Raw genomic sequence first — 14,128 nt, 5'->3', positions numbered from 1 at the left:
TGTGGTTGAGTTGGTTTCAAACGCCTAGTTCAAAACTGTCTAAAATTATAATAATGTTTAATAATTCAGGTATATCACAAACAATAAATTAGCACAATGAAATGAAGGTTAATTAAATAATGAAGAACTTTAACTGAAAAGTTGAAAGGAAGTTTGAAATATGCCATCACAGGAATAATTACATTTTGCTATGGTTATATAACCATATGGTTGTATGGTAATATCTGAAATTTGTCTGTACATCTAATATACAGTAAATTAGATATAAAAATGTCCAAAATATATTAGATGCACATTTTTGCAGCACTTTCTACTCACCCCATAAAAAATAAATAAATAAATAAAGAATAAATAATCTAATAAATTTAAAAAATAAATAAATAAATAAAATACAAATAAATACAAATAAATAAAATAAACGAAAATATAATTAAATTAAATTAAATTAAATTAAAATTAAAATTAAAATTAAAATTAAATTTAATTTAATTTAATTTAATTTAATTTAATTTAATTTAATTTAATTTAATTTAAATGCTAGCCATTCATGTTTCCCTGCTTTTACAAGTGGTTTGGAAAATGGACAAACAGATCAAACCAAGCCAAGAAAAACAAAAAAGCTAACATTTTATGCAGAATAAGATTTCCCGTCACTCTATTTTGTTACGCTCTCATTTTAAACCATTCTTCTTCTACATATTATTTATATTATTACTGTTATTATTGTTGTTGTTGTTGTTTAAACGCTGCTGAAATGAAATTGGACCAGTTTAACATTGAATCTCTGCTATTTTCAGTCTTTTTTTTTCAGAATCACTGCATGAGAACATTCTCATGAGTGAAAGAGTTGTTCATCATCATGTGATCATCTGTTCATCAACACTGAACCTCACAAAGGGAGAATGACAAGGCAGAAAAGGAAGCATGTAATTCAACATCTCTCTCCATCAGTCATCCACCGTCACTGAGCTTCTTTTCATTACACTCCCCATCGCCTCTGGTCAAGGAAAGAATTCTTAGAATTTATTTGAACTTCCTTATCTTGTTTGTACAGTATATGTTTGACCATGAACACGCTTTGTGAACACATCTCTATATGACAGACGTGAGACAACCTTTATTTATTGAATTATGTAATCGAATATAAACCAAACAATGAATTCTAGAAAAACTGACAAATTAAGGCAGGCTATAATGAAGGCAAAAGATAGGTTACATCACCTCTTTCATTGGCTATTTGCACTGTAACACAAAGCTTAAAACACAGTGAGATAAAGAATGTATATTCAGATATTTATTGTATCAACAAAAGAGAAAAGTGACTACTTTGAAACTAAGATCCACATGATTTGACTGAAAACACGACTGTAACTCTGACTCACTGAAACTGTCACTGTATACATTAAGTGTTCTACTGTTCTAAAGTTTGGGGTTATTTATTTATTTATTGAAAGTTATTAATTCCTTTATTCCACAGGGATGCATAACATTGGGTAAAAGTGAATCAAAATTGACAGTAGCAACATTTAGAGTGTTACAAAAGATTTAGTAAATTAAATAAATGCTGTTCTTTAGAACTTTCTATTAATTGAAAAATCCAATAAACAAATAAATATATATAAATCATGTTTTCCACAACAATATTAAGAAACCTAACTGTTTTCAGCTATGGATAATAGTAAGAAATTAACTGAAGACTGGAGTACTGATGCTCACATTTTAAAATAATAAGCTATTATTGTAATAACAATAATATATCACAATAATACACGTTTAATGTATTTTCACAGGGCTAGTTTTTGGAGAACATAAAACCAGAAATGTAATGCGTATAATTTAATAAAATCATGTTGTAATGGATAAAACTGCTTATGTATATAATCTATAATACTTATTGATTGGGCTCATTCACTTCAGCTGTACTGTAAATGCCTCATTATAACTCCTTTGTTAAAGAAGGGGTGGTCATGTCTAAATCTTTATGGTAATCAACATTATGCCATTAATAAGCATAACTTTCTGCACCTGGAATATTTTGGGGTGAGCGTATACAAGCTTGTTACTGCTTCACTGATTTCCACCTAAAGATCATGTACAACGAACAAAAACAAAAGTTTGTCACATAATTGTAATTACAGTATTTACAGTTTGTTGCTGTCATTATATCTATTATTTACAGTAACTAGTGATGTCACATACACGTTATACAGCACACATTACACTTGGTTGATAATATTAGATTTTTAAATTTTTTTATAGTTATTTAATATATCAGATAACAATTTCACAGTGTAAAGTACTATCATTTTAAAGTTTTGAAGACTCTACATTCAGTGAGTATTTGATTATGAGTATTACTGTGATGCAAAATGCACTTCAAAAGGCTTAGGTTACACATTCAACAGCAGGCAAAGACTCAGGTAAACATAGGGGATATATATTTAGACTCATGATGAGGACAGCTAGGGTTGGGACATGGCAAGACATTTGACTGATGACAAAGAAAAAAAAAAAAACACTTGAACCATTCTGAATATCTTTCAAGGTAACACGTTTTAGGGGAAGCTTTGTTTTAACCTGGATAACCAGGATACCTTTATTCCTGGAGATCTACCTTCCTGCAAAGTTAAGCTCCAACCCTGATCAAACACAACTGAACAAACTAATTAATGGCATGTTCCAGAAGAGGTCAGAAGTGGGAACATTGAAGTTGGAATGTCTCACTTTCAACCCCAGTGAACTCACATGCTCACAGTCAATCACATTAACACATTGACCTCATGATGTCACCGCTGCACAATGAGAGCATTTCGTGTTTTTGAGTAAAAGCAGAAGAAAAAAAAAAAACATCAAGGCTGTTCATTTTGAAAACAGCAAAAATGAAGGTTTTTAAGTTTGACACGAGTTATGCTCGTTGGATACAGTGTTGTCAAATGACGCTGTTGACAAATACATTTAGTACACTTTCTATTAGAACAGGGAGATGCCAGTAGGACAGGAAGGAAATTATATAAAGAGGGGAGGGGGGTAAAAAAAATAATCAATTACTGCAATAAATAAATAAATGTAATTACATATGATAGGGGATTAGTTATCCATGTAAACTAACCTCATAGTGTGAGTGTGTGAAAATATAATAATAATATTATTGTTGTTAGCATGGAGGTTGTGTTGTGCTTCATTCCACCCTTGAAGGAGTTTCTGCCTCACATATTAGCAGAAATGAGAATAATAAAAATGTATAAGTGTTTTGATGACTTAAGCAGTTAATTTAGAAAATCTCATTGTTATATGGCAGCAAGCGGCGCACTAAAATAACCTATGTCAGGAGAAAGCACATGGGGAAGTGTTAATGTTGTCACAAGGAAGCATTCTAAGGAAGGACAAAGAGGAAGTTACAGCCATTCCTGCCAGAAAGTTCCCTCTCTTACAGCCATTCCTGGCAGAAAGTTCCCTCTCATTTGACAAGACATATTCAGCCATCATAAATACAGTTTGTCCAGCCCAAGTGAGAACTACTTTTTCTGTAGTTCACACATTTATGATCTGTAAGCAATCAATATGACTTCAGTACTACAGTATTGTGGTGGGTTTACTACTGTTAGAATGTAATGTTAGATAATCTTGCCCCAAAATGACTTGTAAAACAAAAAGTAGGTGGTCTTTTGATCAGAATAAGCTACTAATGGACCAAACATTATGCTATTAGTCAAAGGTCTGTCTACACGGGACTGCTGTGAATTAAATAATCTTTGCTCACTGGTGAGTGTAAAATATCTTACCAGAAGAGGGCAATGTTTGACATTTATTTTAGGTTGTCTTGGCTCTTTTGAGTGCTATTCTTTGCTTTGGGCAAGGAGCTTCCAGCGGTGACCATGATCGTTTCTGGGGAAGTGCTGGTGTTTCCAAAGATGGAATAGGGACATTCAAAATGAGACTAATAATGACAACAACAACATCAAATAGTTTTACACATTATTAAATTAATGTCATCCGGGTGGCGTACACTCGAGTGAGATGAAGACTGCATTCAGTCTTTTCTATAGACTTTAACAAGTTTAGATGTCATGCTGAATTAAATTCTGTTGAAAACGAGGCTTTGAGGGATAGACTTACAACCCGAATTCCGGAAACGTTGGGATGGTTTTTTTTTTATTATTTGAATAAAGTGAAACTAAAATAATTTCAAATCACATGAGCCAATATTTTATTCACAATAGAACATAAATAACATAAGGTATGTTTAAACTGAGAAATTTTACAATTTTATGCACAAAATGAGCTCATTTCAAATTTGATGCCTGCTACAGGTCTCAAAATAGTTGGGACGGGGGCATGTTTGCCATGGTGTAGCATCTCTTCTTCTTTACAAAACAGTTTGAAGATGTCTGGGCATCAAGGTTATGCGTTTCTGGAGTTTTGGTGTTGGAATTTGGTCCCATTCTTGCCTGATATAGGTTTCCAGCTGCTGAAGAGTTCACGGTCGTCTTTGACATATTTTTTGTTTAGTGATGGGCTAAATGTCCTCTATAGGTGAAAGATCTGGACTGCAGGCAGGCCAATTCAGCACCTGGACTCTTCTACTGTGAAGCCATGCTGTTGTATTAGCTGCAGTATGTGGTTTTGCATTGTCCTGCTGAAATACACAAGGCCCGTCCCTGAAATAGACGTTGTGTAATAATAATAATAAAAAGCAGCAGTGAAACAATGGAAACACCATAAAACAAGTCAGAAAGCACCAGCACGTTTTACCAAATATAAAAACGAAACCCAGTGATGAGGAAAATTCAAATACACTTCCTTATGTAACACAGCACTGAAACTAAAGCAAAACATTTAAACATTATGAAATAGAAAACCCCAGATTATGTATTAATTTAACTTTCAAAGTACAGTTTGAAAGTTAAAGGTTTATTAGTCTTTGCATCACCTGTGAAAAAGGCTGCAAAATATTAGTTTCGAGTGGTTTGTTAAAATTTAATTTTAATTTTAAAAGTATTTGACAGAATGGGTCCTTACATCATGTACCAAGCTGAATGGGAAACTGTGTCACCACGTTATTTTCGTATTTTCATCACCACGTGTGGTTTTCACACTGCTAGCTTGGGTTATTTTCCAGTGCTGTGTATGTTCTGTTGTGTGACAATGAGAAGAGGGGTCAGAGATCTTCCAGAGAGCCATGGACACAAACTGCACCTCATGTCAAATTATTTTAATCTGGGTCAATCAATGCTCTAGTAACTGAATTAAACTTCAACTTCATTCAGTGAACCTTCTCAGGGAGACCATGTGATGATCTCAGTGTGATTTGTACTCTCGAGGGAGATCTGAGTAGTATGTGGATTTTGAATCTAAATATAGACACATGCCCTAGATATTGTGGATCCTCAGTATGTGATTCATCCTGAGTTTGACCTATTTTACATACATACAGTACATAAACAAAAAACAAAACAAAAACAAAAACAAAAAAAACATGATCCAGTCAAACACTATTTATTTATATATTTTAAATTTTCAAATCATTAAAATTACTTTATTTTGAAACATGGTGGCTGAGCATGCATGAGCCGACTATTGTTATTTATGGTTTTGCTTGTTGAGATGATTCTGCTTAAGAAACTGCACACTGGCTATAATAAGATCATAATTAGATGACCAAATATGTCTGGCTGCAAAATAGCTTTTCCCCCAAAGCAGACTTGTTGAGTGAGTTTTGTGTCATGTTCCATGTGATTCAGCCTTAGATCAGGTGTGTGAAAGTTCTTTTGTAAGATCTTGGACCTGCTTTTACTCTTCAAATAGTGAAGAATATAACTTCACATGGTCAAGGGGAACTGATTATAAATGTCTCCAGGCCTGGTTGAGGCTATGGGTATGAGCTGGATTGATTACCACACAGCTTTTCAGTTCTTTATCTAACGGGAAAGTGAAACAAGCAGACCGAGTGAGTCAAACTGAGCATATAATTTATAATAGAATCAATAAATTATTAGGGGGAAGTCGTGGCCTAACGTGGCCTAACGGTTAGAGAGTCGGACTCGTAATCAAAAGGTTGCGAGTTCGAGCCCCTGGCCGGCAGGAATTGTAGGTGGGGGGAGGGAATGTCCAGCGCTCTCTCCACCCTCAATACCACGACTGAGGTGCCCTTGAGCAAGGCACCGAACCCCCAATTGCTCCCCGGGCGCTGCAGCATGGCTGCCCACTGCTCCGGGTGTGTGTTCACAGTGTGTGTGTGTGTGTGTGTGCACTTGGATGGGTTAAACGCAGAGCACCAATTTCGAGTATGGGTCACCATACTTGACAATACGTCACGACTTTTTTTACTTTAAATGGAAGTTAATACAACAATATTTTTTTAATTAATACTTTGTATTTCATCATGCTTAGAATTAAAACATTTGATGCAAATATATATTTATTTACTTTTTAATGTTTTATTATTTTACACTTCAATTTGACGTAATTGTATAACAGCTTAAATTAATGGAAGTTAATGCAACAATATATTTTATTATATATTATAGTTTTATTATATGTTTTTTATTTATTTATGTTGTAGTACTATATGTAGTAAATTAGTTCAAAAGGGAATTGTATATAAATAATTACAATATAATTATTAATATCCAGCGAACATTCAGTGTATGTTCATATAAACTCGAAGAACTAATATTTCCGTGGCCACAGAAAATACTTTCCTATTTATGCATTAGAGCATGTAGTGAGGGTGCTCAAAATCGTTCTCTAATCTATTAATTAATTAGAGAAGAGTCCATTTTTATGGCATAATGTGTCTTTCCTAAGAGGAAATGTTGCTCTGCCCACATTCGTTTGAGTAATAAAACTAGTGTTATCAGATGGGTTGCCTTGGAACCGGGGGCCTGAAGTCATTGACAGACATACTGGCACCAGTATGTGTATTGGGTGAGTGGTCTGTGACTATCTGTTAATCTAATGACTGATTGATTTGTTAAATCAAATGCAAAATGCTACATATACTTTGACTTAAAAACATTTATTATGTTTTAAGTCAAAGTATATAATACAACATATATAAAAACAAATAAAAAAACACTAACACTAACTTTGTACAAACACGCACACACACACACACACACACACACTTTAAAAACATAATTATAAACCAGTATGGACACACTTTAGAATAGGTAACACTTGTTAACTATTAACTACGACTTTTCCCTCAATAAATTCTTAATTTGCTGCTTATTAATAGTCAGTAAGGTAGTTCTTAAGTTTAGGTATTGGGTAGGATTAGAGATGTAAAATAAAGCATTAATATTCTAGTAATATGCATGCTTATAAACAACTAATAGATGTAACCGTAAAATAAAGTGTTACTCTCAGTTCTCTTCTCAGAACTTGGTTACAAATTCCAACCACACCCCGTCAAATGTCAAAGTTGGTTTTCTGTACTCAGAAAAATAATTCTGCAAACAATAAATGTGTGGAAGATAGTCAATCGGATGAGCAAAAATGCATAAAATCACTGTGCAGGTATTACCACTAACACTTCAGGCGCAGATATGCATGCACACATGTGCATGTGGTCACATATGCTGATATGCAAACATACCTGTAGTTCAGTACTGAGAAATAGCCGTTTTTATAGATTAGGGAAAAAAGTGTAAATCACAAACACTAAGAACTTAATTAGCTATTACTAACAAAAAAAAATTCCTTTGTAAATACCAAGAAGAAACATGATAACTCTGGTACTCTCCCTAATTAATGTGTGCGCTGGTATTTCCCTTTACATTGGGGATAGCATTTATAGATTCACACATACAGTGTAGATTTTTTATGTTCTGTGTTTACACACGTTCATGTACATGGCTACAGTTTGCACTTGATGGTATGTTTATAACCATGAGAGAGAGAGAGAGAGAGAGAGAGAGCTTTCTTAGAGTGGGGGAAATATCTGCCATAACGGAAGACTGACTAAAGCAAAACAGAGAGAGGGGAAGTTCACAGTGCAAATACATAGAGAGCCAGTCAACCACTCAACCTCACATTCACAAGAGAGAGAGAGAGAGGTGCGGACGGAACTGAGCAGTAACTGAACATTGAACTGGCTCTGTTAGAACAGTTATTTAGTTATCAGTTTTTATGTGTGTTTTTGTGTGGAGCTGGACTGGAATCAGGATTTAATATTGGGTATGATGCTCAACTAACATAAACATGGATTGGACTTCATGGATTAATTTTTTGGTTGCGTTAATACATGTCCCAGTGACCATAACAGGTAAGATCGATTCATTTATTTATTTTTAATGTATTTTTAAGCTTATTCTTAATTTTGCTAGGTAACACACACTCTCTCTCTCTCTCTCTTTCTATGGCAATAACAAGGTATTTTACTAGATACTAATATAAAGTAAGTATATACAATAATATTTTAAAATTTACATTACATATTCATAAAAATATAGTATCCGTAATACTGAGATAAAAAAAACACATACAAAAAAACAAGTGCAAGTGGGCGCTTGACTTGAAGTCCCCAGTTTGTCACCGTGATGACGTGAGCGATGTAAATTCCTTGCAAAAATTGACACAACCCCCCCAGCCCACCCCCAGTTTTCTTGAAACCTTTCAAAACGAATATACAGCAAAGACAATATGTGTTCATTTATTAATTTAACTCTTTATTTGACAAGGATATCGATTTTAAACACAGACTCCAGTGAATATCCGTCAGGTTCTTTAGGTGTTATTCCATGTTAAAACCCCCATAGAAAATACAGTTAGAGAAAACACCAATTTGTGTAATTGGATTTTTTACTGGACTAGCTAACCTTTGCCAATACATTGTATTGTACAGCATTGTGTAAGTTCTTTTTGGGAAGATTTTGGTTGGCAGTTTGCTTGATAAAGTAGAGATCCATATTAGTAAAATGACTAAAAAGAAGGCGTTTTCACCTACACCTGGAAAGTACAGCTGATCACGATTTATTCACAGTAAATACAGTATATCTCAAGTGTGAGACTTCAGCTTTGACTGGATCAAGCGCAAATAAACCACTTCTCTATTGGGAAGAGCAGAGCATTGATTCAAAGTATGGGAAAGTCTGATGATAATTCTGATTATTTTCCTCTTTTTTTTCACAGGTGAGCCGCTGGAATTAAATATGACTTTAGACATATGGGAGGGAGCTGTAACTGTGCTCTGGGACCCCCCTAAAGGAGCCCCTGCATATGCCCTTTATCAAGTAAACACAGCACAGTAAGCAGAAATGTTTCTTTACTATTCTTACTATTTTGCCCAACTTTTTTGCTTGAATGAACTTTACAATACTCCAAAGCTAATCTACTTGCCTTTTCTTTGATAGATATTCACGTCCTAATGAATGGGACATTGTGCCAGAATGCAACATGACTACAGAAACTAGATGTGAACTTGGGAACTTTTTATACAAACCACAAACGAAAATAAAGATTGGACTGTTTGATGGAAATTACAACTTTTCCTGGTCAGCAGGAAGACGAATTCGTTTATATGACAGTAAGTATACGCAGGACTACTATTTATCAAAAAAAGTGCAACAAACACAGCTAATACTACATTCTTTTAAGTATAAAGAACATCCGATTTTACTGTCTACAGGTTGTACAATTGGTAATGTGATCTTCCTTCCATGTTTTAGGCAAATTGTTGGCTCCAGAGTTTGAGCTCTCTTCCTCCCCTAATACGGTGAAGGTTAAGATTTACAGAAAGCCATTTCTCAATGAGATTTTTGCATATGGATCAATTTACTCTGTCATTTTTTACCCAAAAGGACAGGAGAGTCAGGTTGGTTTTTAGTGGACTATCCCAAAAATGTTTTTTTACAAAGTGTTTTTGCTATAAATTAACTTGCTTGTTATATTGAACCAGTGTTTTTTTTTTTTTTTTTTCTGATGTAGGTTTTAACAGTAATTGATGATGATGAAGATGGAGAGGTAGAGTTCACTTCATTACCGTTATGGCAGGAGTATTGTGTCCATGTGAAAGTGGAGATGAAATCTAGTGATATGAGCAACACCTCATTACCACGCTGCATATATCCATCAGAAGGTACCTTAGATCACATGGACACTATTTAAATAAACAATCATCTATTTTTACATAGGTCTCTCAAATAGAAGAAGGTTCTGATGCTGTTTTTAGACAATGTCAACAAAACATTAAAGGGATAGCTCACCCAAAAATTAATGTAATTAAAACAAAAGTATGTAATTAATTACCCATGTCATTCCAAACCTGTAAGAGCTTTGTTCATCTTTGGAAAACAAATTGAGATATTTTTGATGAATTCCGAGAGCTCTCTGACCCTCCCGTAGACAGCAAGATTACTACCACGATCAAGGTCCAGCAAGGACATCGTTAAAACAATCCATATGACATCAGTGGTTCAACTGTAATTTTATGAAACTACAATAATACTTTTTGTGTGCAAAGAAAACAAAAATTACGACATTATTCAACAATTTGTCTGCTCTGCATCATCCTTGTGCCATTTTAGACGCGGAGGAGGTGAATTGTTGAATAAATTTGTTATTTTTGTTTTCTTTGCGCACAAAAAGTATTCTCGTAGTTTCGTAAAATTACGGTTGAACCACATGGATTATTTTAACGATGTCCTTGCTACGTTTTTGGACCTTGATCGTGGTAGGATCATTGTTTTCTGGGAGGGTCAGAGAGCTCTCGGAATTCATCAAAATTATCTTAATTTGTGTTTCGAAGATGAACGAAGGTCTTACGTTTGGAATGACATGAGGGTGAGTAATTAATTTTCATTTTTGGGTGAACTATCCCTTTAAAAGATGATTCAGTATTTATTTAATTAGTAGTATGTAGCACCAACATAAACAACTTCAGGGTGATTCAAGACCATTCAGATTTGTGTTTGGGTTTATTATTCCCTGTGTATGTTTCTAAAATTATTTCTTTGTGAAATTGAAATCACTTTCTCTTGTTTGTTAGATGTGTCCCTGGTGATCTCCATGGCTGTTATTGGTGTAGCTGGAGTCATGTCCTTCTTCATATTCGCAGTCTGTTTCTTCCTGAGGCGTCCTGGTAAAATGCCTGCTGTTCTGGTGAGTCAACTTGGGGATTTTAAAAGAAATGCATTTTCATCAAAACCAAAAGTGTTAGAGCAAGCCAGTTTCGGAGTCTTAAAAAAGGAATAAAGTGTCATAAGTCTCGCTTCTCCTTTAAAGGAACAGCAGCAGAAAAGGGAAATGCTGGGGATTGTTTTTGTCTTGCATATATATCATCTCAGTGTTTGGTTTAAATGATAACACAATTCCATTCACAATGAAACTATTTTGACACTTTCTGGTTGACAAATAAACAAATACATTATATACGAATAAATCTGTATACAGATTTTGAAAAAAAAGTCTCTCATGTTTACCACGGCTGCATTTATTTGATCAAAAATACAAAAAAAAAAGTAATATTGTGAAATATTTTTACAATTTAAAATACCTATTTGAATATTTTTTTAAAATATAATTTACTTCTGTGATGACAAAGCCGAATTTTAAGCAGCCATTATTGCAGTCTTTGCCACATGATCCTTCAGAAATAATTTTACTATTCTAATTTGATGTTTCTCAAGAAACATTTTATCATTAGTAATTAATAGTGTTATAAACAGTTTTGCTCCTAACTTTTTTTTTTTGTTTCTGTGGACGCAACGATACATTTTATTTTATTTTATTTTATTTAATGATTTTTTTATGAATGCATCTCTGCTGAATAATAATAATTTCTTTCAAAACAAAATTAAATTCAAACATTTATTTAATTTTTATTATTAAATTTTTGTTTTCAACAGAAATCTGCTGTGAATGGATGGAACCCTATGAATGTTGGACTGATCCAAGTGGAAACAGTTACTGACAAGGGATGGCTCCTGACTAGCAACAAAATGGCGGGAAACAGTAAAGGATTTGATGAGAACAAGGACCTTTTGGGGGAGGACATAGAGAGAAGAGAGAGTACAGACAGCGGAGTGAGTGTCGGACAGCAGCATTCGATTAAGAACCGAGGCACAGATGGACTTACAGGACAGGAAGACAGCGGCTGTGGAAGTCTGACAGGCACCGAGGACAGTCTCAGCAGTGGAAGAAGAAGCCTGGAAGAGCTCCCTTTTCTAGATGGTGAAGTAAATATCAGCAATGAAAGTGAAAGAAAAGAGGACAGTGGCTTGGGAATGGGAAATCAGGATGCTTCCAACAATCTCAACGGAACAGACGGTGACCTCCTGTCTGAGATAGTAGTAGTTGGGGATGGATATCGTAGTCAGAGTCCTTCAGCTGATGCTGAAAGCGAGGCCACCATTCCATGTGAAGTAGACGCCAACATGGCCAGACCTAGCTGTGGTTATCGGTCTGGTCATGTGACGTGCTTGTGTTCTGATGTTGAGACTTGCATGTGGTGCAAAACCAGGAAGCTTCTAACAGACAGCGATACATTGTCTCATGAGCAAACCAGCTGTACTTTCACAACCGATAATGACAGGGACAGACCAAACTATTTGAAAAAATCACCTTTACAGTCTGTGAATGTATCAGGATTGGAAGATTCGTCCTTCCAGTCAGACGAGAACTGCGGCGAGTCGTCACTTTTTATCACCTGTCCACTACTTCTACAAGACCCTTGCCAGCTGGACACTTTGCCTCTTAAATTAGGAGACGTAGAACTGACAATCACGTGAGATGTGAGACTTTTTCATGATTGTGAAAGCACTGAACAAAGCATATTTGCTTCTCCTCATGGTGTGTGTCCAGCCGGCGTTTATTTCTTGTTTAGAGCGGAAGCAGAGAGATGCTAAATACGGCTGTGTCGCTGATACTGGGCTGTCAGAAGTAGGGCTGCCCTCTGTGACTTCCTGCATGCATCAGGTCATAATTTTGCCCATATGCTGACTATATAGGAGACATTCAAGCTTCTACTTGGTTGACCAAGAGTGAGATTCTATCAGAATATGATGACGATGACGCTGAGTCTAATCTCATGTATCTTCCCCACCATTGATACAGTGACTCATCTATGTTACACTCTCAAAAAAAGGGAGGAATTTTTGCAGCAATGCTATATAAGAGCCATTTTTGGTTCCCCAAAGAACCTTTAAGTGATCAGTTCTTAAAATATTTTTTTCTTTTCTTTTTTCTTGATCGTGCCATGAAGAAACTTTAATATGCATAGAACCTTTCCACTGCACAAAAAGTTCATAGTAAAAAAAGAAAAGGTTTTTTGAAAGTAAAAATAAAGTAAATCATTGTTCTTCTAAAAGTTTATTTGGGGAACTTCTATGACATCATTGCAAAAACACGATTTTGGAACCTTTATATTTAAGAGTGTAGTGTGAAGCATATTTTAATTATCTAAAACCTTTTTTTTCTCTATAAAGAACCTTTTGGACAATGGAAAGGTTTTGTAAATGGTCAAATGTTCTTGTAGGTGACAATAAAGAACCTGTACATACACACTTTTGCAATTTTGCACAATTTAGCAATTTACATTTTATGGATGTACTGACATTTTTGATTTGCTGAATATTGAGTTGTGTTGAATGTGATGAAATGGAAAAAGTGTTAATAATAATAATAAAAAAAAAAAATATATATATATATATATTTATAAAAAAGTGCATTCAGAATACAGAACTATACAGAACTCAGCAACATGGTAATTATGGTGGTTGCAAGAGTGTTGCTATGTGGTTGCTATAGTGTTTTTGCATTTTGCTTCAGCAAGAACCAGTAATTATTATTATTATTTTTTTTTTACATTCACTTTTATGCATTTGGCAGACACTTTTATCCAAAGCGACTTAGCTTACATTCAAGTTACACATTTACACAAGTTCTTGCTTTCCCTGGGAATCGAACCCATGACCTTAGTGTTGTAACACCATGCTGTACTGTGTTTTTGTTTGTTTGAATTATTATTATTTTTTTATTTTTTTTTTACTTTAGTGTTATTTCAGGAAAAGACACAAATAATTTAAAATTAAAATACAGATCAAATGCTTTTCTCCAAAATTCCAAATGTGGTCTAAATGTGTAACCTCTCATTCTGCATATCACCAGCAAGAACATACGCAAATCA

At 34.5% G+C, this 14,128-nt stretch overlaps 1 protein-coding gene across 2 annotated transcripts; it reads left to right on the top strand.

The window, feature by feature from the left end:
* Nucleotides 1-7,994: 7,994 nt before the first annotated feature.
* LOC306853947 (uncharacterized protein) lies at nucleotides 7,995-13,613 on the top strand. 2 transcript variants are annotated; one of them, XM_079391670.1, is made up of 8 exons: nucleotides 7,995-8,269; nucleotides 8,377-8,401; nucleotides 9,136-9,250; nucleotides 9,357-9,529; nucleotides 9,672-9,817; nucleotides 9,931-10,081; nucleotides 10,991-11,103; nucleotides 11,850-13,613. In XM_079391670.1, exons 3-8 carry the CDS (start codon nucleotides 9,156-9,158, stop codon nucleotides 12,729-12,731), a joined length of 1,560 nt encoding a protein of 519 aa, XP_079247796.1. In that variant the 5' UTR covers nucleotides 7,995-8,269; nucleotides 8,377-8,401; nucleotides 9,136-9,155; the 3' UTR covers nucleotides 12,732-13,613. The 2 variants fall into 2 exon arrangements, with proteins under 2 accessions (XP_079247796.1, XP_079247795.1); XM_079391669.1 differs by lacking the exon at nucleotides 8,377-8,401 and having other exon boundaries at nucleotides 8,036-8,269.
* Nucleotides 13,614-14,128: the final 515 nt, after the last annotated feature.

The sequence above is a fragment of the Barbus barbus genome, assembly GCF_936440315.1.
Source record: "Barbus barbus genome assembly, chromosome: 34".
Taxonomy (NCBI): Eukaryota; Metazoa; Chordata; class Actinopteri; order Cypriniformes; family Cyprinidae; genus Barbus; species Barbus barbus.
This window is presented reverse-complemented; position numbering and strand designations above follow the sequence as displayed.